At 36.2% G+C, this 25,615-nt stretch overlaps 1 protein-coding gene across 4 annotated transcripts in view; it reads right to left on the reverse strand.

Annotated features, from left to right (window-relative positions):
• The window catches only part of RC3H1 (ring finger and CCCH-type domains 1), a 62,644-nt gene that overhangs the window by 34,369 nt on the left and 2,660 nt on the right, over positions 1 to 25,615 (reverse strand). For 2 of the 4 annotated variants that reach the window (XM_084866016.1, XM_084866014.1), the window contains exons 2-7: positions 9,089 to 9,488; positions 5,638 to 5,758; positions 4,478 to 4,717; positions 3,893 to 4,068; positions 2,924 to 3,124; positions 366 to 492 (exon numbers count right to left, since the gene is read on the reverse strand). In XM_084866016.1, the coding sequence (XP_084722142.1) occupies positions 366 to 492; positions 2,924 to 3,124; positions 3,893 to 4,068; positions 4,478 to 4,717; positions 5,638 to 5,758; positions 9,089 to 9,319 (1,096 nt within the window). In that variant the 5' untranslated portion in view covers positions 9,320 to 9,488. Of the gene's footprint in view, positions 1 to 365; positions 499 to 2,923; positions 3,125 to 3,892; positions 4,069 to 4,477; positions 4,718 to 5,637; positions 5,759 to 9,088; positions 9,489 to 25,615 lie in introns of all 4 variants that reach the window. The other 2 variants (XM_084866015.1, XM_084866013.1) reach the window with 1 other exon arrangement.

A 25,615-nucleotide genomic window follows, 5' to 3' on the forward strand; every position in this document is an offset into this window, starting at 1 on the left:
AGAAGGAAAACATGGGATCAAACACATACAACTAATGACATATGATTTAGAAAAAAATGAAAAAACTTTAGTAAAAAATGATGAGAATGGTAAAATAAAGCACAACTTGACAATGAGAAAAAAAAGAAACAAAGGATTTCAGAGAGAATCTACTGTGCTGGTGAAATGAATAGCATAATAAAAAGTACTAAATAAATATTAGTTGAAGTAATATAGAAAGACAGACAAAAATGGGGGCAGAACTTAAATACCGCAGAAGAAATTTGCAATAGCCATTCTCAGAATGGTAACAAAAAATAATTAAAAGATTCACTTAGCAGCACTGAGGCACACATAGGACAGTCCATTAACATTCCTGGGTTTACCTGGACTGGGGTCAATGTTTGCTAATAGCTCCAAATGGGGTCTTAGTCGGTTCAAATTTGCTGGATCTCCAGTTCGCTGGAGAGCAATTGTTAGTTCCTGGACACTTTGTGCAAAAGAGGCTGGAGTCTGCAACTTAAAAAAAGAAAAATATTAACTCTCCAAAGGCCAGAAAATCCTTTGTGGGTAGGGAGGAGATTATTTACAATATCACAATCATTTGTGCAATTTATTAAATTTAATTTTACCCTTCCACACATCCCAAGCTTTGGCCAGATATGTACTGCGCCCTTGCTTCCCTCTGCTATCACATTCCTTACATGTGAGGCCTCTCAGTTCTCAGTTTGGAAGTACTCTTTTATGTTATTACAGTTTGGCTCTTGGGGTCCTTCCAAATAATTGAAATTTGGAAAGATAGTCTAGAAATAATGCTATACAAAGAACATAACAATGAAATTCTGTTATAGACCAAAGATTATGACACCAGCTATAATCTTTACAGACTCTCTCTAAAAATCAATGGGGGAAAAATATCTTCAGATGAGGATTAACAACAAAAACTATCATTACGAAAGTTTCAATATGCTATAATCAGTCAGTCATTTCAGACCTAAAAGTTGCAGGTAAAGTTTGGCTAAGTGGATACAGCACTGGCCTGCGAACTGAGGAGATGTGGGTTTGATTCTGGTCAAGGGCACATACCTTGCCTGCAGGCTTGATCCCTAACCCTAGTCAGGGCACATGCAGGGGACAACCAATCAATGTGTCTCTCTCACATGGATGTTTCCCTCTTCCTCTCTCCCTTCAACTCTCTCTAAAAATCAATGGGAAAATATCCTCATGTGAGGACAAACAAGAACGTATAAGACAAAAAAGTAATGGATATCATATTGAAAATTTTTCACCAAATAGTCATAAAACAAATTTCCCAATTCTCCTTTAACATCATATTGTACTCATTCAAAGAATTCTATTTTGGGGAACAGGCGAGAGAGAGAGAAAGAGACAGAGAAAAGCAGAGTAGCCCAGAAAGATGCTTGGTGATTAAGAACATGGATTCTAGAGTCAGAATACCCCAGTTCAAATCCAGATCTGTCACTGGAGAAAAGTATTTAACCTCTCTGTCTCTGTAAAAAAGGGATGGTAGAGGGATGATGGAGAGGACTAAATGAACTGTTTAAACCACCAGGCACATAGTATGCTCTCAGTAAGTGTTAAATATTTGGGCAACATCTTGACCTTATTTCTCTCAGTTAATTGTTGGGAATTCTAAGTATATCATCTCCATGGTTATAAGTATATAAGGTAAAGTAGTAAAAATTAAATTAAATACTATTATTGAATATATTTACAAAGTGTTTTTATAGCACTTTCATGAATTATAACACATTTATGGTATGCTCCAAGAGTTTTTTTTTTTTTTTTAGTATGCTCAAGTTTTAAGAGAATTAAAATTAGCTCTTTAGAGTCAGAAATAAATAAAATTCATGTGAACTCTAGTGATCTTTTCATCATCACAACAAACAACAAAAATTAAAAATAAGTTTACTGAGCCGAGACCGGTTTGGCTCAGTGGATAGAGCGTCGGCCTGTGGACTGAAAGGTCCCGGGTTCGATTCCGGTCAAGGGCATGTACCTTGGTTGCAGGCACATCCCCAGTAGGGGGTGTGCAGGAGGCAGCTGGTCAATATCTCTCTCATTGGCATTTCTAACACTCTATCCCTCTCAATTCCTCTCTGTGTAAAATCAATAAAATATATATTTTTTTAAAAAAATAAGTTTACTGAAAATTTGATCAAACTTAGGATGGTTGGTAAAATTCTAATGGTTGGTGAAAATTTTTGGCTGAGAATAATATGAAGCCTCAGTGTGTAAACCTTTCAAACCATTAAATGGCTGCTACAGGCAGACAATAAAAGCACTTAGGAAATGGGCTTAACTAACACAGTGAGCAAAACTCAGAGAACAGAAAAAGTAGGGAGAGAGGCAATGATATAAAAGAAATGCCAGCTTCTCAAAGAATGAGTAAATGCATGCTGGAAAAAGCATTAAAACATTAATCAAATATTATATGAAAAATGTCAATTATACCTCAATTTAAAAAAAAATCTTTATATTAGCAAACTGGTATTTAAATATATATATATATATATATATATATATATATATATATATATATTTTATTGATTTCTTACAGAGAGGAAGGGAGAGGGATAGAGGGCTAGAAACATCGATGAGAGAGAAACATCAACCAGCTGCCTCTTGCACACCCCCTACTGGGGATATGCCCGCAACCAAGGTACATGCCCTGACCGGAATCGAATCTGGGACCCCTGAGTCCGCAGACCTACACTCTGTCCACTGAGCCAAACAAGTTTCGGCAATTAGCAAACTGGTATTTTGATGTGACTAGTTATGACATGACACCGGACTATAGAGAATATAAGTAACTTAAAGAAGTGTGACGTATAGTACTCACTTTAATACACACTTTTTAAATAAATGAATCAACAAAATTCCAGGATTACTGCAAGAAGTAAGGAACAACAAAAGGGTCTACCTTGTCAATAATGGACTGCATATGAGATTTGTGAGACTGGTCTCCATACAACAAAGAGGACCACTGGTCTGGTGCGATTCGTAAGCCTGCTTCCATAGCAATCTGAACTATCTGGGAGTCATGCTCTCGCCGCAGAGCTTCATAGGTCCTGAATTCTTCCTTTAGTTGCATCAAAGAGGAGTCTTCATCCCGTTTGGTGACCTAATAAGACACACACAATCTCATTGTGAGTCAGATAAGGAACAAAATGGACTTATTCTTTATAAGAGCATCTATGGATAACAGATAATTTTCTTTAAAAAAATGTTTTTAGTGATTTCAGAGAGAGAAAGGGAGAAGGAGAAATAGAAACATCGATGAAAAAGAAACACCAATCACCTGTCTTCTGCACGCCCCCTACTGGAGATCGAGTCTGAAACTCGGGAATGTGCCCTGACCTGGAATCAACCAGTGACTTCCTGATGCAAGGGACAACACCCAACCAACTGAGGCACACTGGCTGGGCATAACAGGTAATTTTTAATGTAACAAACAAATTTCTAATAGTAACATAGCAAGGTTAAAATGAAGCACACCATTCTGCGATATAAAACATTTCCCTTTTATAGATGTCAAAATCCCTGGAATGATACCAGAACAAAGAGCCAAATACAACTTATTTCCTGCTTCAATGACTCTCTATCCAGACCAATTCTCCTTGTAGTCTTGGTAGAAAACTGACCCAGCTTATTAGACTCTCCAAATAGAAAAATCTATAAGCCTCGGTTTGATCTATGTTGTTCAATATCTAACAAACAAATTTAATATAAAAAGATTTAAGTTTAATAGGATGCCATCTGTATTCTTTAAAAGAAAAATTGCTGAATTTTCTGAAAAGACTCAGGCAACTTTATTAAACTAAAAGTTTTATTAATTGTCTAGGGAACGGACAATGTTTCCTTTAAGCTGAAACGTAACAGAGGTTCATACCTTGAAACAGGAGGCTCTATACAGGAGCTGGACAACATGCCCAATGCTAGTTTTAGAGGCTTGAGGGAACCGTGGCTCTAACCTTTGCACCACAAAGAGAACCAATACTTTTCTTGACAAAGCAGAACCATCTTCTAAAGCCAGGAGAACCAACTTTAGAGCTTCCTCCTGCATTGCTAGGAAAAGTTGGGCAAAATCAAAATTTATCATGTGCAGGGATAAGATAAATTCACTCATAAAAGGGCAATACCCAATAATTTTCACAGGTATCAGTTAAATAGACAACACAATGATAGACAATTACGCTTTTTAATCTTTTGGGCTTTTTGTATTACATTTTATTTACAAAAGAAATAAAAAGTCAATACATTCAAGAAAAATGTCTATAAAATGAATAAACTTTTGGCATTAGGGAAAAGTTAAGTGCTCTGAAAAATTGACATGGAATCACCCAACCCATAGTTATTAAGTAGAATATTGCTTGATAACAGGATTTGCAATGAACTAGCCGTTGTATATATGTATAGTCCCCAGACCATACTTTAAGAATTACTAGTGTAGTATGTATGGAATTTAATTCTATACCTGGTCCAAGGAACTGGCAGCCCCGAGCCCTTACTGCTGCCCAAAGATTAGAAGAGAGCTGCTGAGGATTCTGGTGCTGGAGAATGAGCTCTGTAACTGTTCGTTCACCTAATGATCGAGCTGCTCGCATGGCACGGATCCTGCCTTCTTCTTCCACTAGTTGGCAGTGGACCAGAGTTACCAGCTTCCTCTGCATTGGGCGACTCAGAACACTCTGAGTAGTGCTATTCAGACCCACTCCTTTGAATAGAGTAAAAAATTGTTTCTAGGTTTACAATGCAATTTTAGAGAGTTCAGAAAAACATCCTCAGATGGGCTGACAGACTTATGTGTTCTACTAGAATATTTAAAATGAATAACAGAATTACATAAGTGAAGCATTTTTAAAAGTATACAACAAAAGCTTTTACCTCATGCAAATACAACATTGATGACATTAAATATACCATTATTCATTTTAATCATGGAGAAATAAAGATGAAAAGGCCGGACAATAATAATTAAAGATCCAAATCTGAAGGTCATAACAGTTCTGACATATTATTTCATAGTAAAATAACAAACTGTAATGGCAAAATAATAATTTTATTACCTTCCCTATAGCACATATAAAACTGAATAGAAGGAAGACAATTCAGTTGCCAAATGATAGCAAGCCCTTCTAAAACCATTATTCCATTTATACTTATACTTATTTCTGTAACTCATTCAAATGTTTCCAACATCACATAAACTCTCAATTCACTACTTTATTTGATAAGATTTTTAATAACATTATTTAGCACTAGTGAGTTTGATTTATACTAAATAAATTTCATTAACATTCATTTAGCCAAAACCGGTTGGGCTCAGTGGTAGAGCGTCCGTCTGCGGACTGAAGGGTCCCAGGTTCGATTCCGGTCAAGGGCATGTGCCTGGGTTGCGGGCACATCCCCAGCGGGGGGTGTGCAGGAGGCAGCTGGTTGATGTTTCTCTCTTATTGACGTTTCTAGCTCTCTATCTCTCTCCCTTCCTCTCTGTAAAAACTCAATAAAATATATTTAAAACAAAACAAAACAAAACAAAACAAACACACATTCATTTACAGCCCACAATTTTTATGGTAATAAAAGTATTTTTAATAAACATGTGCTTAGCATTACTAACTGCACCCGACTTACCTCTAGCGTTGCTGAGTGGTTTCAGGTACAATGCTAATTCTTCTACACATTTCCTGGCTTCGTCATAATGCTTTGTATCTTCAACCCCACTACACAATGTAACGGGCTGCTGCTCAGGGACCTAGAGATCAAAAGAAGAGGTCTGCGTCAGTGCTTACTAATCAATTAAACAAGTGCTTTTTTAGTATGTTTTATGCACTGCCATTTAACACCAGTAATATCAAAACTCACATTAAATATACTGGATTCTTAAAGAACTGCATGCTCTTTTAAGTGTTATTCCTCTCATTTTTTCCCCACTCCCACCAGCCCAAAAAACTAATTTTATTCTCTGTCTCTATATATTTGCCTATTTTGGACATTTCATATAAATAGAACATAGAATGATACAATAGCTTCCAAAGTGGTTGCATCATTTTTGCATTCCCACCAGCAATAAAGGAGTTTCTGTTACTCCACATCCTCACCATCACTTTGTGTTGTGTTTTGGATTTTACGTATTCTAATTGGTGTGTAGTAGTATCTCAGTGTTTTAATTTGTAATTCCAAATGACAAATGCTGCTGAGCTCATTTATTTGCTCAGATGCCATCTGTATATCTTTTTTGATGAAGTATCTGTTCAGATCTTTGTCTATTTTAAAATTATGTTCTTTTTAATAAGCTGTAAGAGTTCTTTGCATATTCTAGATGCAAGTTTCTTACCAGATATGAGTTACAATTATTTTTCTCACACTCTTGACAATGTCCTTTGAAGCACAAAGTTTTAAATTTTGATTTAGTTAAATTTTTTTGTCTTGTGCTCCTGAATGTCATATCTTAAAAAAACCACTGCCTCTTCCAAGGTCATATATATATCTAGGCCTATATTTTTCTTCTAAGAGTTTTGTCATTTTAACTCCTACATTTACCCTTTGTTCCACTTTGAGTCAATTTTTGTAGAGGCTGTAAGGTAGAGGTCCAATTCATTCTTTTACATTTGGGTATCAAGTTTTCTCAGACGATTTTGTCGGAAAAAATGTTTTTCCCATTGAATGACTTTGGTAACCTTGTCAAAAAAATCATCTGACTGTACATTGGGTTTATTTCTGAACTCTCTATTCTATTACGAGGACCAAAATATGTCTCTTTGCCAGTACCACACTCTTTTGATCACTTTAGTTTTGTAGTTTCAAAATCAGAAAGTGTGATTCTTCCCCCCCCACCCCCCCAAGATTGTTTGGCTATTTGAAGCCTTTGTGATTCCATATAAATTTTAGGATGAATTTTTCTATCTCTGAAAAAAAAAAGAACCACCGCTGGGATTTTGATAGTGCTTACACTAAACCTATAGATTATTTTGGGTATACTGTCATCTTAATAATACAAATCTGTTTATCCATGAGCACGCGATATATTTCCCTTTATTTATATCTTTTTAAATTTCAGCAAAGTTTTATAGTTTTCAGAGTACAAGTCTTTCACCACCTTTGCTAAAATTATTCCTAGTTATTTTATTCTTTTTGACGCTACTGATTTACATGTTTTAAAAAAAAATATTTTTATTGACTTCAGAGAGGATGAGAGAGATAAAAATATCAATGATGAGAGAATCATTTATCAGCTGCCTCCTGCACACCTCATATTGTGCCCGAAACCTGTGCCCTGCACGTGCCCTGACCGGGAATAGAAAACCCCGTGGTTCATGGGTCTATGTTCAGTTACTTTGCAGAACCAGTCTGGGCTGGAGTTGTTTTAAATTTCCTTTAGGTTTGTTCATTGTTAGTATAGATAAACAATTAATTTTTGCATGTTGACTTTTTAACTGCAACTTTGGTTAATTTATTAGCTCTAACTTTTCTTTTTTGTTGTTGTTATTCTTCTCCTGAAGAGGGAGAGAAGGCGAGAGAAACATTGATGTAAAAGAGACACATCAATTGGTTGCCTCCCACACATGCCCCAACCAGGGCCAGGGATCGAATCTGCAATCAAGGTACATGCCCTGGACCAGGAATCAAGCCTCCGACCTCCTGGTGCCAGGGCCAACACTTTAACCACTGAGAAACACCGGCCAAGGCTCTAACAGTTTTTAAATGGAGCTTTTAGCGCTAAAATAGCGGATATTATGTGTTAAGATGCATACGATGCTCCCTCAAATTTCACAAACATTAGCTGTTTCAGTTAAGATGAGAATGACTTACTCATTTTATAGGGAAAAAAATCAGTTCATCCTTAGATATCTTTATGAAAAGATATCTGCCTCCTGCATGCCTCTACTGGGGATTGAGCCTGCAATGTGGGCATGTGCCCTGACCAGGAATGGAACCAGTGATCTCTCCATGCATGGGATGACACTCAATCAACGGAGCCATGCCAGCCAGGGCCAATAAGTCTATTTTTAAAATGTTCCCAAAATGTCATACTGGAATTTTCAAAGTAAAAAGAAAAATGATTGTGAAATAAAAAATTAAGTATAGGAAGAAAAGGAAAAGCTGCACTTTCCCTTTGGACGAATATTTTATAGTATTGTTGATGACACAGAAACAAGTATGTAAGTAAATTAAGTTTTCCTTTTGAATAAAAACTGTTCTTTTTACCTTCAACATACATATTAACCTTCTCTACTTTCTGCAGCCTTTAGGAAGATCTGAGTGGGTTTAATCCAAAATTTCAGTATATTTATTCCGATAATGATTTATGGTAAACAGATGGTACTTTGGACACTATGCAAATTAATCTAGTGAGGGGTTATTTAAGTGAATCATATCTAGCTTTCAAAACCCTGCCTCCCATGACTTTATGAAGCCTTCTGAAGATACCATTGATCTTGAATTTAAGAATACTGACATAAAACTTTCAAAGTATTACTTTCAGAATTACCATCTAAACTTTATGGTTATCTAGGGATATTTGCTCCTACCCTAGATAATTGGTTCCCAAAGGCTGTGGGCTACAGTTTCTTGTCACCTTCTTCTTCTTTCATTTTGATTAATATCTACTAAGTAAAACTGTCTGAAGCAGCTTCACTTTTCTTATTAAGTAAAATGCAATGGTTTTGTGAATAATATTTTCCTCAATATAAGAGGTCCTTGTCACTTCTTAGGTGGACATTTCATATAAATAGAACATAAAATGATACAATAGCTTCCAAAGTGGCAGCACCATTTTTGCATTCCCACCAGCAATAAAGGAGTTTCTGTTACTCCACATCCTCCCGGAGTAAGGGTTGAATTGCTAAATTTGTTGAGAAAGTTGGGACCACCAGATTAAAACATTGTTACCATATATGACTGAGAAACACTGGGCTACCAAGGGTAAGTCTCCTAACAGAATGAAATAAAGGATTGGCACAGTACTGAACAGAATTTTATCTATTTAAACAGAGGGCAATGCTACCCAGTTTTAATTTAACAAGTTGCTTTGGGAGGAAAACACACACGGAAATTAAAAAGTATAGCAGGTCACCCACCATACCTGAGCACCCACTAGCTGAAGCAATGCTGAGTTCACGGGAAGGAGCTCAATGTCTGTATTGATAGTGGTCTGGTCAAATGGGCAAGCCTTCCGGTGGAGTTTATTCAGGCACATCTTGCAGACAGTATGGCCACAACCCAAACTGATGGGCTTTCGAATTGTTTCGTCGAAAGTCTGAGTGCAAATCGGGCAGGAAAGGAAATCCGTCCACTGTGGAGCTTGTACAGGCATTGCTTCTGGAGTTGCAATTCACTAACACACACACACACACACACACACACACACACACACACAATATCTAAAGCAAAGATTCCACTGGAATCAAAATCTTTGAAAAAAGTTTATCTTTTTTTTTTAATAGTTTCTGTAGATACAGTCAGCACATAGTGTGAAATATAACCTGAAAAACAAAGAAAAAGAAAAAAATCAATCTCCCTTTTTAAATTAAACTGTCTTCTCAGCCTACTACCTCCAATCTTTTATAGTGCATTTGAATCACCATACCCTCTTTTTGCCCTTTTACAGAATTAGAGCCATAATAAAACATCCAATCTCAGCCCCTCAATTTAAAGATGAGGTACAGACCAGAAAGATAGAATTAACTTGCCTCAGGTGACACACGAAGTTAGTAATAAAAATTTAAAAATCCAAGACCTAAGTCTCTCAAGTTTATCTAAATCTGTGATTGTTTTATATTTTAAAATTAGCCTTTTTAAGGTGGTCAATAATATTCTGTTTTTTAATCTGTACACCAATTACATGAATCTGTAAACAGCTGGGAAGTTTTATCAAGCTCTACACTTAAAATATGTACATTCCTGTTTATGTTACCCCTCAATAAAGAAGGAATTGGCCCAAAGTAAAAACTACCTTAAAATACTTTATCATCAAATTCAGTATGGGTAATGAGGTAAAAAGAAATTGTAGTGTTTTTTTTTTTAGATTTATTTTTAAGGATTTTAGATATTCTTTTTTTTAAATGCTCTATTTTATTGATTTTTTGGAAAGAGAGGAAGGGAGAGGGAGGATAGATAGAAACATCAATGATGAAAGGGAAACATCGATCACTGCCTCCTGTAGGCCTCCCACTGGGGATCCAGCCTATAACCTGGGCATGTGCCAAGACTGGGAATCAAACTGTGATCTCCTGGTTCATAGGTTTATGCTCAACCATTGACCCATGCTGGCTGGGCAATAAAAATATTATTATTATTATTAATAATAATATCAATAATAAAAATAATAAATCTCTAAACGTTTATATTAATAAAATGAATAATTAATATTATCATTTTTTAAGGCTTTTTGTTTTACAAGGAAATAGATCTCCTAGTAAGAAAAGTATTTCAATGAACAATAAACAGTAAGACCAATGACTCATTCTACCAGCTCAGTAACTAGTCTGCAGATATCCAATTCCAACTCTCATAGCTGCTGTATGCCTCTGCAAAATAACAAATAACTATACGTTGTGAGCCTCAAAGGTTTAACTGTGATTAAAGCAACAGCTAAAGAGCTACAGTACTATAAACTTACCACATGATATAACAGAGCTTAGTTTTCTGAAAACTATCCATGTGCCAGGCATTATTTTAGGTATTTTCAGATGCTTCTCTTGTTTAAATACCAGAGGCCCAGTGCATAAAATGCATGCACTGGTAGGGTCCCTAGCAGCTGTTGGGCAGGGCCTCCCTTTCCCAGGCCGGCCCTGCCCCCTGGCTGAACTCCCGGACAACTCCCAGTTGAGGGAACAATTTGTATACTATGCTTTTATTATATAGGATCTACCATAAGTCTAAATCAAAATATAAACTTCCACCAGTAACCATTATCTGTTAGGTATTTTAGCATTTTCAGTGTTCTATACACAGTACCTTATTAACTGAATGGTCACAGCAATGATATTATGTTATTATCTCCATTTTGAACATAAAGAAACTAACATACAGCCTGGTCAGTGTGGCTCAGTTGGCTGGAGTGTCGTTCTGTACACTGAAAGGTTGTGGATTTGATTCCTTGTCAGGGCATACACCTACTTTGAGGGTTCAGTCACCATTCAGGGCACATACGGAAGGCAACCAATCGATGTTCTCTATCATGGTCATGTTTTTTTTCTTTCTCTCTCTTCCGCTTTCTAAAAGCAATAAGCATACCCTGAGGTGAGGATTAAAAAGAAAAAGAAATCAAACTACATAGAAGTAATCAAAGACACAAGACTAGTAAGTGGCAGGATTGGGATTCAAACTCAGACAGACCTAACTCCCAAACAAGTACTTTTAAATCCTATAATTTGTGCCACCTTACAGATGCAAGTTAATAGTCACTAAAGTGAGGGAGCTTTTAGGGCTGATGGAAATGTTCTAAAATTGGATTATGGTGATGTTGCACAATTCTATAAATTTACTTAAAATTGTTGAACCATGCACTTTAATAAGCTAATTTTATAGTATGCAAATTATACTTCAATAAAGCTGCTAAAATAAAAGGTCAGTTTCAAATTTTTAAATGTAATAACTTAAAAATATAAAGAACTTCAGATTTGTTCTATGAGCACACAATACCACTATTAAATAATTATATTGCTTTGAGGATTTCATCCACATATTACAAAATGACATTTTAAATGTTTTAAAACATATTACCATCTCCTCTATTACAGGTTCATCTTATCTGCTTCTCATTTAGAGGGCAAAACACAGAAATTAAAAGTCATCAAGTATCTACTCTGGGCCAGTCACTCTTCTGAGGCATCAATAGGCCCATCTATACTAATAAAAGGATAATATGCCAATTAAACCAGGAGACCTTCTGGACATCCTTCTGGACAAAACCATGGTGGCAGGGCCAAGGCAGAGGTGGTTAGGGGTGATCAGGCAAGGGGAAGAGGGCAGTTGGGGATGATCAGGTCAGCAGGGGGGGCAATAGGGAGAACTTGGGGACGATCAGGCCAGCAGTGGAGGGCAGTTGGGGGCGAGAAGGCCAGGGGTGGGGTGGAGGTGGGGGCACAGTTGGGGGCAAGTAGGCCAGCAGGCAGAGTGGTTAGGGGCGATCAGGCAGGTGGGCGAATGGCTAGGAGCAGGAGATCCTGGATTGCAAAAGGGATGTCTGATTGCTAGTTGGACATCTCTCGAGGGGTCCCAGGTTGGAGAGGATGCAGACTGGGCTGAGGGTCCCCCCCAATGCAAAAATTTTGTGCACTGGGCCACTAGTTTTATAGAAAATTGATAAGCTGCTGCAGCATTAAATAACTTGCCCAAAGCTATAAATTATGGAACTGAGACTAAAACTCAGATCTTATATGAATTGAAGCATAAGTTGCTCTGAGGTATTATATCAAACAAAACTTACTGTCTGTCAGAAGGCAATCCCAACCACCCTACCCTACCCTACCCTACCCTATGAGTTTTACTCATTATTCTTGGCCTTAACTTAACCTACCATTTCTCTGGAACATTTCCATAGCAACCAACATGCAGGACAACACCAGAGAAAAAATTTTAACTAGCTTGAAAAATAAAGCTAAAAGCAGAAAATAAAACAAAAAGAAGAAAAATAAGTAAAGGCTTATAATAACTATTCAGTGTTATAAATCTCAGAAGAATATAAATTAATTTACAGATAAAATTGCAGCCGGAGATGTTTAAGAGCAAGGTTTCTCCAGCAATAATACCTTGTGAAGAAAGACCCAATTGCACAACCACCTAGATATAAATAATTTCATATGATAATGTTAGTACTAATGGAGAAATGCTTGGCACAAGTATGATGAGAAGGGCTTTTGATTTAGAGTGGGAAAGGCCTGAAAAACAGAACTTGATAAAGAAGGGTTAAGAAAGCTTCAAAGGGTTCAGTTAGGGAGCTTACTTACCCAGTGTGCAGAGGGACAAAAAGAAACATTTCTACCTCCAACTTAATGACAAGTTTAGAAGAAAAATTCTAAAAAAGATAAATCTATTCCTGGGGAAGCTGCCTGATCTGAAGCTGAAACAGCCTGTGAATGACCGTGTCTAACTTTGTGTAAGCAGTCTGAAGCTCCAGGGTTCTATTCTATGTAACAAAGTTACATGTTGTGTGTAAATGTGCTATGCTGAAAAGGACAATCAGCAGTTATTAAGAGGTGATAGAATGATAAAGCATAATCATTAAGATCCTTTAAGCAGAAAAACCATACCCATTATAGCAAAACAGCAAAGAATTATTTTCTTCTTTCAGTTTTTGCATTAATACTCTGTAGAGTGGTACATATACTATATTGTCAAGTACATAAATTTATCATCATCATTTAGTGGTAACCTAAACATCAAGGACATAACGGGAATAAAATCAAGATAATTTCGGAATATACCAGGCATTTTAGTTCATCTGTCTTCTGTTAACTGCTTTCAAATTAAATGCAAACTTCTGAAACCGGCTGTTTCCTTTGTAAAAATTGATGTCTCCTTAATTAAGGTTGTTTGCTAAATCATAAAGATAACTCAGTCCCACACAAAAGATTCATGAATAAATTTTGAAAACTAGGCCAAATATTTTAATGAGACTTTAGTTTTTCAGATCACATCCTGAAATCGTCCTCCTGCTTCAATAATGGCTCCTTTTTGTAGAGGAAGTTTGCTCCCTGTGTACCCAGAAGTTATTTTGAGACACAATGACAAATCTGATTGGCAAGTAGTCAATAATCTTGAATGTAGGGGGGAAAACTCACAATGAAGAGAAAATCTAACTCTGCCTCATAAATTTATATTTCAGACTGTTAAATACTAATCTACAGACAGAGAAATCCAATGAGATTGAGACATTTTGAGTAGCACCAATATTATTTCTTTAACGTATCCCAGACTTTACTATTTCTTTCCCCACCAGCACACTTACATCCTCATTTAGAGAAGCTAACACATTTCTGTCTCCCACCTGTCTTATTTAAAAAAAAATTTTTTTTAATCACTCAATCCCTGTCCCTATCTTCTCCTAGATTCTATTTTCTAATCCCTTACCTCTCAGTTTTCAAACTACACTTTTCCAAAACCACTGTTCTGAAATGACTTTAACGGGCATGTCAAAAACTTTCGTATGAAGTTCAATGGTCACATTTCAGTCCTTATCTTTCTTCTTTCTACAGAGCATTAATAATGTTGACCAGTTACCCTAGCCGGTTTTGCTCAGTGGATAGAACATTGGCCTGCGGACCGAAGAGTCCCAGTGGTCAAGAGTAAGGCACTGACACATACTTTGGTTGCAGGCTTCTCCCTAGTCCAGGCTCATGCAGGAGGAGGTAACCAGCTGATGTGTTTCTCTCACATCAATATTTCTTTCTTTCTCTCTTACTCTTACACTCTCTCTAAAAATCAATGGAAAAATATACTCAGGTGAGGATTAAAAAAAAAATTAATGTTGACAAGTTTATTACAGCAAATGCTACCCCACTTTGGCTTCTAGAATGGCACACTATCCAAGTATGGCAGGCCACTCCTTGTGTGCCGGCTCTTGAGGGCTTCTCCTTCTCTGCCCATCCTTGGAATATGTGTGGTTCCCTCAGATTCCTTCCTCACTTCTCTACAAAATTTCCTTGAGTGATGTCATCTATTTTTCAGCTTTCAACTACCAACTAGATACTGATGACTTCCAAATCTATCTCTCAATTCAGACCTCTCTTCTTTTTTAAAAAAATATATTTTATTGATTTTTTTACAGAGAGAAAGAGAGAGGGATAGAGTTAGAAACATCGATGAGAGAGAATCATCTATCAGCTGCCTCTTGGACCACCCACCACTGGGGATGTGCCCGCAACCAAGGTACATGCCCTTGACCAGAACTTGAGACCCTTGAATCTGCAGGCCAACACTCTATCCACTGAGCCAAACCAGTCAGGGCATGTGACAGTTTTTTAATTGGTGTCCCTGTTAACAGCATCCCCAATCAAGCAAAGCTAGGCTATATAACTAAACTGTAAATTCCTTAAAATCAGAGAATATATTGGTTCCTCCCTCTTGCTTTTTGCTCTATAGTTTTAATATATAAAAATTCAGCCAATATACATTAGCAAACCTATCAAATTGGAGTATTTGTTTGCTCCAAGAGAACGTCAATTAGTCTAATGGAAAACTTTAAGGCTTTAGCATCCAGAATAGCATCCGGTCAAGAGCTAGGGCACAGCTCAACAAGGATATACATACAAGACTCAAATACCACTAGAACAAAACTGTACCTAAAGTATATCCATAGAACAGTACATCCAACAACAGCAAATTTTTTTCAAGTGTACAGTACATGGAGCACTCTCAAAAATAAGCCATATGCTAGACCAGTACAGGAACCCAAGAACTGTTTAACCCTACTAGTTTCTTTAAAAAATAAACAAAAAACAGATTATGGCAACTATTTCTTTTGAAGAGCACTACAGGAATATTTTACTAGATCACACTGAGAAATACTCAGGGGACTGAAATAGAAAATGACTCCCTGCAACCACTGTGGAGAACAGTATGGAGTTTTCTCAAAAAACTGAAAATGGAACTCCCATTTGACCCAGTAATCCCACTCCTAGGAATATATCCCTAAGAAACTAGAAATACCAATCAAAAAGGATATATGCACCCCTATGTTCATAGCAGCACAATCTACAATAGCTAAGATTTGGAAACAGCCTAGGTGCCCGTCAGCAGATGATTGGATAAAAAAACTATGGTACATCTACACAATGGAATACTATGCTGCCATAAAAAAGAAGAAAATCTTATCATTTGCAGCATCCTAGATGGAATTGGAGAACATTATGCTGAGTGAAATAAGCCAGTCAATGAAAGAAAAACACCACATGATCTCACTCATTTATGGATAATAAAGAACATTATAAACTGATGAACAAAAAGATGGATACAGAGACAGTAAAGCAACAAACAGACTGTCAAATTACAGTGGGGAGGGTAGGGAGATATGGGGGAGATAAGAGATCAACCAAAGGACTTGTATGCATGCATATAAGTACAACCAATGGACGCAAAACTCTGGGGAGGGAGGCCATGTCTGGGGGTGGGGGGGAATTGGTAAGATATGTACCCATATAATACCCTAATAAAAAATGAAAGAAAAAAAAAAAGATAAGACTGTTTAAATTAAAAAAAATGACTCCCAATTTTATATATAATATATTGAAATATGGCATATAGACAAAAAGATATACAGATCAAGAAGGTTCAGCTCAATGAATTATCACAAAGTGCACATATCTGTATACCCAATAGACATATTACCAGCACCCTGGTTAGCATAAGGCTCAATAAATCCTTTGTTTTACAAAAGCGTTCACATGGAAGTTTTTGTTTCACAATCCCAAATACAGGATATTCTGGAAAAGGCTAACTAAACATCGATCAGCTGCCTCCTGCACACCTTCTACTGGGGATGTGCCCGTAACCAAAGTACATGCCCTTGACCCTTCAGTCCACAGGCTGACGCTCTATCCACTGAGACAAACCAGTTTCAGCTACCTAAGAAGATTCTTAAAGTTTTACCTTAACATCTGAGTATAATGAATTAATTAATGGCAATCACTATTGAAACAGGTGCTGCCATTTCAATATTCAATGATGCTTTCATAAGAATATTACCTGTTTGGACTCAGTGATAGTCGAAATTACTCAGTGATTTAAACAGAACATTTCCTATTCTAAGAATTTTATTTCAAAAAGCCAAACTTAAAAAAAAAAACAGTGGTAGAAAGAAAATAAATTCAAGGGTCCTTTGTAGACTTATGAGCTGGTTTTCACCCATCACAGCCCTACATAATAAAATGACATTTCTGAAAAAATTGACTCAGAGCAAATGAATCAATCCAAAGAACTCGTAATTCAATTTTTGCTGAATAAATGGGGAGCCTTACATTTACTTTTTTAAAGTTTTTAATAAATCTAAAGAGGCTAGACTCAAGCAAAGAGTGACAGTTTTAGTCAAAACAGTTCAAAAACTGCTATCAATGGAGTAATGTAAAAGTTGACATATAAAATATGGGTTTTAAAAGCAGTAACTATAGGGGAAGTATTTCAAAATGAAGGTTAAAATCCAGGTGTGTGTTTTTTTAAGTATAGTACTTAAATATGGAAGACTACCACTCTTAACACAATGTCTCCACAAAAATGGACTTTGGAGCAATAACCAGTATGCCAGTATGCAGAGAAGGTCAAATACAGATCATACACAGCATGACTGCTTTGAGCAAAAGTAGAGGTACAACTCAATTAAAAACACAGACTAACATGAGGGTCCCCATTTTTCAAACTCTGGAAACTTTAACATGATGAGTTTAGGGAAATGCAAGTTCATGTGGCAACCTATTTGGATTCTATAGATCAAAATGTAGTTTGAATAGAATCCAAATGCAAAACTAGCACCAACAGAAAATTCTGGATACCAATAATGTTCAGTTAAATTCTATTTATCCTTATTAGTCCATCTGTATTAGTACTGGAAATTCATTTTAAAAATATATTTTATTGATTTTTTACAGAGAGGAAGGAAGAGGGACAGAGAGTTAGAAACATCGATAAGCCGCCTCCTGCACATCCCCTATTGGGGATTTGCCCACAACCAAGATAAATGCCCTTTACTGAAATCGAACCTGGGACCCTTCAGTCCGCAGGCCAACACTCTATCCACAGAGCCAAAGAGGTTAGGGCTGGAAATTAATTTTTGTTACCTAAAATGGGTCACACTGTAGGGAAAAAAGTTCCATTATAAATTAAAGAAAAAATCCACTAAGTAGGATAAATTTCTTCATTTAAGATTCTTAATAAAAAAACAAACAAACAAAAAACTTATTTTTTTATTGATTTCAGAGAGGAAGAGAGAGAGGGGGAGAGAGAGAAATATCAATGAGGAGAGAGTCATTGATTAGTTGCCTCTTGCACACCCCCTACTGGGGATCAAGCCCACAACCCAAGTGCCCCTGGCTAGAATTGAACCCGGGACCTTTCAGTCACCTGGCCGCCGCTCTATCCACTGAGCCAAACCAGCTAGGGCCTTCATTTAGGATTTTAATTGTTTAAAGAACAATACATCACTATTAAATCTATAGCAATAACCTCTGTACTTTTGATTTGTAAGTAATATATGTTAAATTACTCAGTATTTAATGACATAGTCCTCAATAACAGCTTTCAAAGTGATTCTAACTTCAACAGTGATTGTAAAAGCAACCCCAACTAATGGGGATCTTAAGAGAACTAGAATAGGAAAATCTAAATTCTAATCTCAGTTATGCCATTTATTAGCTCTGAGATCTATATACATTTGGTAAATATTCAAAAGTTTTAGAGGAGAATAAGAAAGAAAAGGGTGACTCCAGGTTAGGAACAATGAAGAGTGGAGTAAAAGACGATGCCCTAATAAGAAAATGAGGAAGCCACACTACAAACTGACATTTGGAAAGTCTGGGGCTTTGGGAGAGTAAAGGGTTTTATATTATTTCAAGATTAGGGTTGCCAGCAGTGTAAGTGACAAAGCACAGAAAATGTAGGCTTGAGGACAAATTGAGGCCATGTAAATAGGGAAATTCTCTGTGAGAGTGCCTATAAATGAAGAACTGGACCTTTAGGGAATAGTTTACAACAGCACTCTTCAACAGAACTTTCTGAGATGATGGAAATGTTCTATATGTTTCCAGTAGAGAAGCCACAGCCACATGTGGCCATTGAGCTCTTATAAAGTGGCTACTGTATGTGAGTAACTAAATTTTAAATTTTATTTACTTTAATTAATTAAAACTTAAGTGTATCCATACAATGGAATATTGTTTAGCAGTAAAAAGAAATGTACTATCAAGCCTTGAAGACAGGGAAGAAGCTTAAATATACATTGTTAAGTGAAAGAAAACAATCTTACCCAAACAACTATACAACACAAAGAGTGAACCTTAATGTAAACTATGGACTTTGGTTAGAAGTAATTTACCAATACTAGTTCACCAATTATAATAAACGCACCACACTAATGTAAGATGTTAACAGAGCTAACTGTGGGGAAGCTGGCTGTATTTGAAAATGTACAGTTTCAGTACAATTTTCCTATAAATCTAAAACCATTTAAAAAAAATAAAATCTATTTAAAAATTTAAAAATAAGTAGCCACATGTAGATAGTGGCTGATATTGAATAGCACAGGTCCATATTAATAAGACTGGTGTGGGAAGAAAACCAAAATAGAATTTTATTTCTGATAAAATACACACTCAGTTAATGCTAAACTGTACAAAGTTTATATGTAGCTTTATTAACATATTACAGCAGAACTTTTTTCAAATATTTTAAATATCTTCCTAAAATGCTTTTTTTTTTTTTTTTTTGTCAAACAATTTAAGGAGGAAAATAACATTTATTGACTGGGTACTAGATGTTAGATAGTATACTAAAGACATATGTTATCTCATTTAAATTTCAAAACAATCTTCAAGGGAAGGTATTACTTTTTCTGTTTTGAGAGATGAAGAATCATAATGCTTAAATGATAAAAGATGAAAACCTAGTTAGATATGACTCCAAAGTCTATGTTCTAATATACTCTCCCAAAATTACAAACATTTCCCCAAAATAAATTTATTATCAGGAACTCTTAAAAATCTGGAGTCATCTTTTTTTTTCTTATTCTTCTCTAAATCTTTTGAATAAGTTACTGAGCACAACAATAATTAACCATACACTTAGAGTCTAATGAAGTACTATCCCTATTATCAAATGGCTCCAAGCTAACCTGGTTCTTTTCCTGTCACCCTCCTTGCACCTTTTAATCTGTTATGGGAATTAGAAAAGAGATCATCAAACTTCTTAGAATTACCTACAAAGCAAGAGATTTTGTAAGCCAGTGCTTTAATCAGATGATTTAGTTAATTAATTTTGTGATAATTAAAGGTCTTTTATCTACTTCTTATTCTAAGCTGGAACCTGGATAGATAAAATATTGTTCTATAATAAAGTTAAAAATATTAACAATCCGGTTTCATTCCCAAATCATCCACTAAATCATATTTTCAAGCATCTTTAAACATCACCCACTTAAAGATGTTATTTTTTGGGGGGAAAGGGAAATATCTGAAATACTTTCAAAAAAATAAATTTGTAAAAATATGTTATTTTTATGATTACATATAGTACACTAGCTTTTCAATAAATGTTATTATAAAAATTAATGAGTTATATATAAAAACATAAATTTATAAAGAATTGACATATCCCTGAAAAAATTCACTACTTAAAAAATGCAGAAATTTTTATTGAGTCCTAAATAGTCTTATATAATTCTTTTTCATCATTTCTTTTTTTTTTTTTTAAATATATTTTATTGATTTTACACAGAGAGGAATTGAGAGGGACAGAGTTAGAAACGTCGATGAGAAACACCGACCAGCTGCCTCTTGCACACCCCCCACTGGGGATGTGCCCGCAACCAAGGTACATGCCCTTGACCGGAATCGAACCCGGGACCTTTTAGTCTGCAGGCCGACGCTCTATCCACTGAGCCAAACCAGTCCCGGCTTCATCACTTCTTAAGTTGTTCTTAGAACTAACTTTTTTTTTTTAAACATATTTTATTGATTTTTCACAGAGAGGAAGAGAGAGGGATAGAGAGTTAGAAACATTGATGAGAATCATTGATCAGCTGCCTCTTGCACACCCCCTACTGGAGATGTGCCCGCAACCAAGGTACATGCCCTTGACCGGAATTGAACCCGGGACCTTTCAATCCGCAGGCCGACGCTCTATCCACTGAGCCAAACCAGTCCCGGCTGTTCTTAGAACTAACTTTATTAATTACATAACTTTTCCCTAAAAGGGGGGATTAGTATCAAAATTTAAATTATTTTCTTTTAAAAATAATATATTTCTATTAATTTCAGAGAGGGATGGAGAGGGAGAGGGACCGGGAGAAATAGAAACATCAATGAGAGAGAATCATTGATCAGCCACCTACTGGGGAGGCAAGTCCACAACCTGGGCATGTGCCCTGACCAGGAATCAAACCTGTGACCTCCTGGTTCATCACTGGAACCAGCCTGGTCAGGCTAAATTCTTCTTTTCCACTTAGACCTCTTGTAACCTATTACAAATCTTTACAAATAACAGGAAATCTGTATTTCACTTCTCACCATACATTTTAAGATTTCAATAAACTAGGGAAGTACCATTTTGAATTTAAGATAAGGATAAAAGAATATCTTCAAAGCTCAAAATTAAAACTTTAAACTTAGTAGCAATTTTAAATTATATAAGTCCAAATTTATTATGTTATTTTGGAAAGAAGAAATACTTAGTTGTTTTCTCCCTCAATCAACCAACTAAAACAATCCAAAAAAGCTAAAAGATCAATCGCATCTGTAACAGTGTCTATGTTTCTGGAATGAGTCACATATAAAGATTTCTAAGATTTATTCTACAGGGATAAAAGCAGAGTTCAGGTGAATCTAAATATCCCAAAACATGGCTGAATAAAATAGTCACAAAGTTAGTCATAAGGATAGGATCAAAGGTTATCAATCTAACAATGACTTCCCAATATAATCTCAAATAAGTCTGTCAATATTTCAAGTTGCTTTATACATTAAGAAAACCAAAAGGCCCACGGTAAAATAGCACAACATGTTATGAATCTAAAGTAGTCATAGTGTAGCGCAACTAACTTAAAATGTAAAAGCTATCAAGACTACAGTATAAAATTTCCAAAAGTTTCCTATTATTTAAAGTAAAAAAGGGGGTGACAGTGGAAGAATATCATGTAAGGAAATATATCCTGATAATAATTTACATCTAAAAAATTTGTGCTTTAGAAAATTAACCTTCATTCGAAACGCTAATAGCAAGATACCCATGAAAATACACACATGGTGACAAACAAGCCAGGAGAAAATCATTTGGGGGGGGAAAATGGAAAAGAATCCCAAATAAAATTTAAAGAAAATATCCCTTTATTAACTTTTGGTCGAGAATATGTTTGTATATTTTCAGAAAACAACTCCGAGACCATCTGGAATTCTGTAACAGAGAGCAATAGACAGAAGCGCTCCAGCCATGAAGACAGAAGAGAAACAATTCAGAGATGGAAGATGCTGACGACGCCTCAGCATACCAGCAGACAGCTCGGGTTGCTGAAGGATGCCCAGGACCAAACCAGAGACAGGCGGACCTGCATTACCGCCATTTGTCCTCCAACCAGATCTGAAATATGGCTGGCATGTACACATAAGGAACTATCTGGCATTGAAATTGGGACGCAAAAGAACTGTTGGTCCAGAAAGGAGCTCACTACAGACTGGTTCATTTGCCTCTCAGCATAACCATTATGGCTTGTTGCAGTTTAGGTTCTTACAAGGGTATTTCTTGGGTCACATGATCTCATACATCTAGAGAAAATAATGAACAACACAAACAGACCCAGAGAAAGAGAACCAGCGATCAGACTCTCAAACCTCAGAGGGAAAATAAGGGGGAATGGGGGTAAGGGGAAGAGATCAACCAAAGGACTTGTGTGCATACATATGGGCCTAGCCAGTGGCCATGGACAACGGGGGGGGGGGGGGGGGGGGCGGCGGCGGCAGAGGGAGGAAAGGGAGGGATGGCGGGGTACATGTTCTGTACCCGAAGCTACACTGTGTTCTAGTAAAAAGCCTGCTCAGATTGGCCAGAGTCAGAGAGGCGGTCTATTAAAAAAAGAACTGGTGTTGCCTCGGAAGTGGGGGATAGTCTTATAGAGCGAATATAGGCCTAAACTTATGTTTTAAATGTAAAATTGGGAGGTCGTCTTATACGCTGGAAAATACGGCAAGTCTCACAACCCAATGAAGAAATACAAATGATTCTGAGAGTCTGAGTATAACTCCTTCAGAATGATCAAAACTAAAACTGCAAATAGCTGTGACTCCCAACTTTTCTTCCATAAAAAGTCCCTGGGCAATAACCTACTACTGTACTTGGAAAAGCATGAAAAGAATGAGTGGGTTTTTACTTTTAACAATCATTTTCTAAAAATTTTCCTGCAATTTTAATTGTACATAGTACTCCTCTTCAATTTTGGCTCAAAATAATTTTCTTTATATCCAAAGAGACAAAAAATAGAATGGCGGTAGCCAGAGACTAGGGAGAAAGGGGATAGAGAATAACCTCTTCACAAGTATACCATTTCCTTTGGGGGTAATAAAAATGCATGGAATTAGAGATGATAGTTGCAAAACATTGTGAATGTACTGCCACTGTACTGTTTAATTTTTTAGTTAATTTCGGAGAGGGGGAGATAGAAACATCGATGAGAGAGAAACACCAATCCGCTGCCTCCTGTATGCTTCCTACTGGGGATGGATCCTGCAACCTGGGCATGTGCCCTGACCTAGAATTGAACCTAGAATTGAACCTGCGACCTCTGGGTGCATGGGGTCAACACTCAACCCCCCGGAGACACACTGGAAGGGCTGTACTGCTTACTTTAAATGGTTAATTTTATGTTGTGTGAATTAAACCTCAGTAAAACATTTATGTTAAGATATATAAAATTGAACCCTTTAGAATTCTCTACTTTAGAACATTGCTACCATGTTCAAATGCTATTTAGATCTTGGAGATTTTTAGCTAAAATGCATTAGAAGTTAAATTATTACCATATTTGCTCAGAAATAGCGAGGAGTGGGGTAACATCAGGACTAAAATGCTTGACAAATGTCAAAAGAAAATTGCTGACATATATTTGTAAATAATCTAAAAGGGAGATATAAATTAATCTTAGAACATCTATTCCTCTATGACAGAATGCAATTTCTGTCAGCTTAACTGTACATGCTTGTTTACTATAATTCCTTTCCTGAACTTCAACCAATCCGGAAAACATGTGCACTTATCAGAAGTCTCTAATATTATATAAAAAGCAAACAGGCATAAGCATGTTCAATATGGAATAAAGATGCTAGCGCTAACTAAGCTACCTGTCCTATGTAAATGCAGGGCAACATTACTTCAGATTAGTAAACTTCACACTTGAAAATGTAAGAAACTTTAGAGAAAAATCCCTTTGCATAAATACCTGACAAATTAATCTTATATTATAACCTCTAAGGCTAGTTCAAATCCAGACGAGACTCCAGGATTAAACAAAAGAGGTCTTAAAGAGGACACTGCAGAACAGGCTGATTTCAAAATCTGTGACTATTTTGATACAGGCCAGTCTGAGAATTTAAATCCACTGGAATCCAACCCAAAAAAATACCTGAACTCCTGAGCACTGACAGGGCCAAAGCTAAACCAGGTCAGTATACCCTGCCAAGGAACAGCTTGCTCCGAGGTGTCCACCAAACAAGGATCATTTATCAGTTTATTCTTCACTTTGTTGGATGCCAACCACTTGCAAGATATAAGCAAGTGTAGACTGATTAGACCCCTCAAACTCCATTTCAACCCCTACGATTTAGAGATTTAAAAAATAAATACTGCAGAATTCTAAATGGTCCATGGCTTTTAAAAAAATGAAGAATTTCACATGTTGGCTGACCCAACTTTAAACATCACTGAATGTTACTAAAGTTATTTTTTAATTTTCATTAACTATTTCAAAGGCCCACCTCAGTTACTGCTTACATAACAAATTAAAGCCATGGCACAATTATATCAATTCCACAGATCTGTCCTATGTAAATGGTATGAGTTTCTATATATAAAGCATTTAGACCTGTTAAAAGCAAATATAAATGTGCCTTTTGTAATTCACATGAATATATACTTTCTCAAACTTATAACTAAATACTTGGCAGGATACAAATAATGATAATAGAAAGGATATCCGGGCTAAAGGCAAATACAGAAGTACATGACATAGTTGGTGGTCAAAACAAGATTCTTCAAAGTTTAACCTTGAGATATGCGCAATAGTAAAGCATCTAATTTGTGTCACACGATCTTGGTTTGAGTAACCTTTTAACTATTAATCATGTAGCCTTTTTGCTAGTTACTTAGTTTCTCCTAGCCTTAGATTCTTCATATGTAAAATAAGAATATTACAGCCTAAGTAGGAGAATTAAATGAGAATGGTTTTTATTCATTCAATAAATATGCTTTGAAAAACTGTAATTTTCTATGTAAAAAACACACACAAACGTGTTTTCAAATTTTTTCAAATGAATTGAACATATATTGACTTTCAATATTACCAAGAAAATACAAATCTGATTCTTAAGCTATTTATTTTTGGAAGAAAATTCTTAACTATTTAGAAGAAAAATCTTAATTATTACTTGAGAAATTCTGAATTGAAATAATCAGAATAGCCCTAACTGGTCTGGCTCAGTGGATAGAGCATTGGCCTGCGGATTGAAAGGTCCCAGGTTTGATTCGGGTCAAGGGAATGTACCTTGGTTGCAGGCACATCCCCAGTAGGAGGGTGCAGGAGGCAGTTGATAGATGTTTCTCTCTCATCGATGTTTCTAACCCTCTATTCCTCTCCCTTCCTCTCTGTAAAAAATCAATAAAATGTATTTTAAAAATATCAGAATAAACATTGAAAATGAAG

This window comes from Pipistrellus hanaki, assembly GCF_964339955.1.
Source record: "Pipistrellus hanaki genome assembly, chromosome: 18".
In the NCBI taxonomy this organism is placed as follows: Eukaryota; Metazoa; Chordata; class Mammalia; order Chiroptera; family Vespertilionidae; genus Pipistrellus; species Pipistrellus hanaki.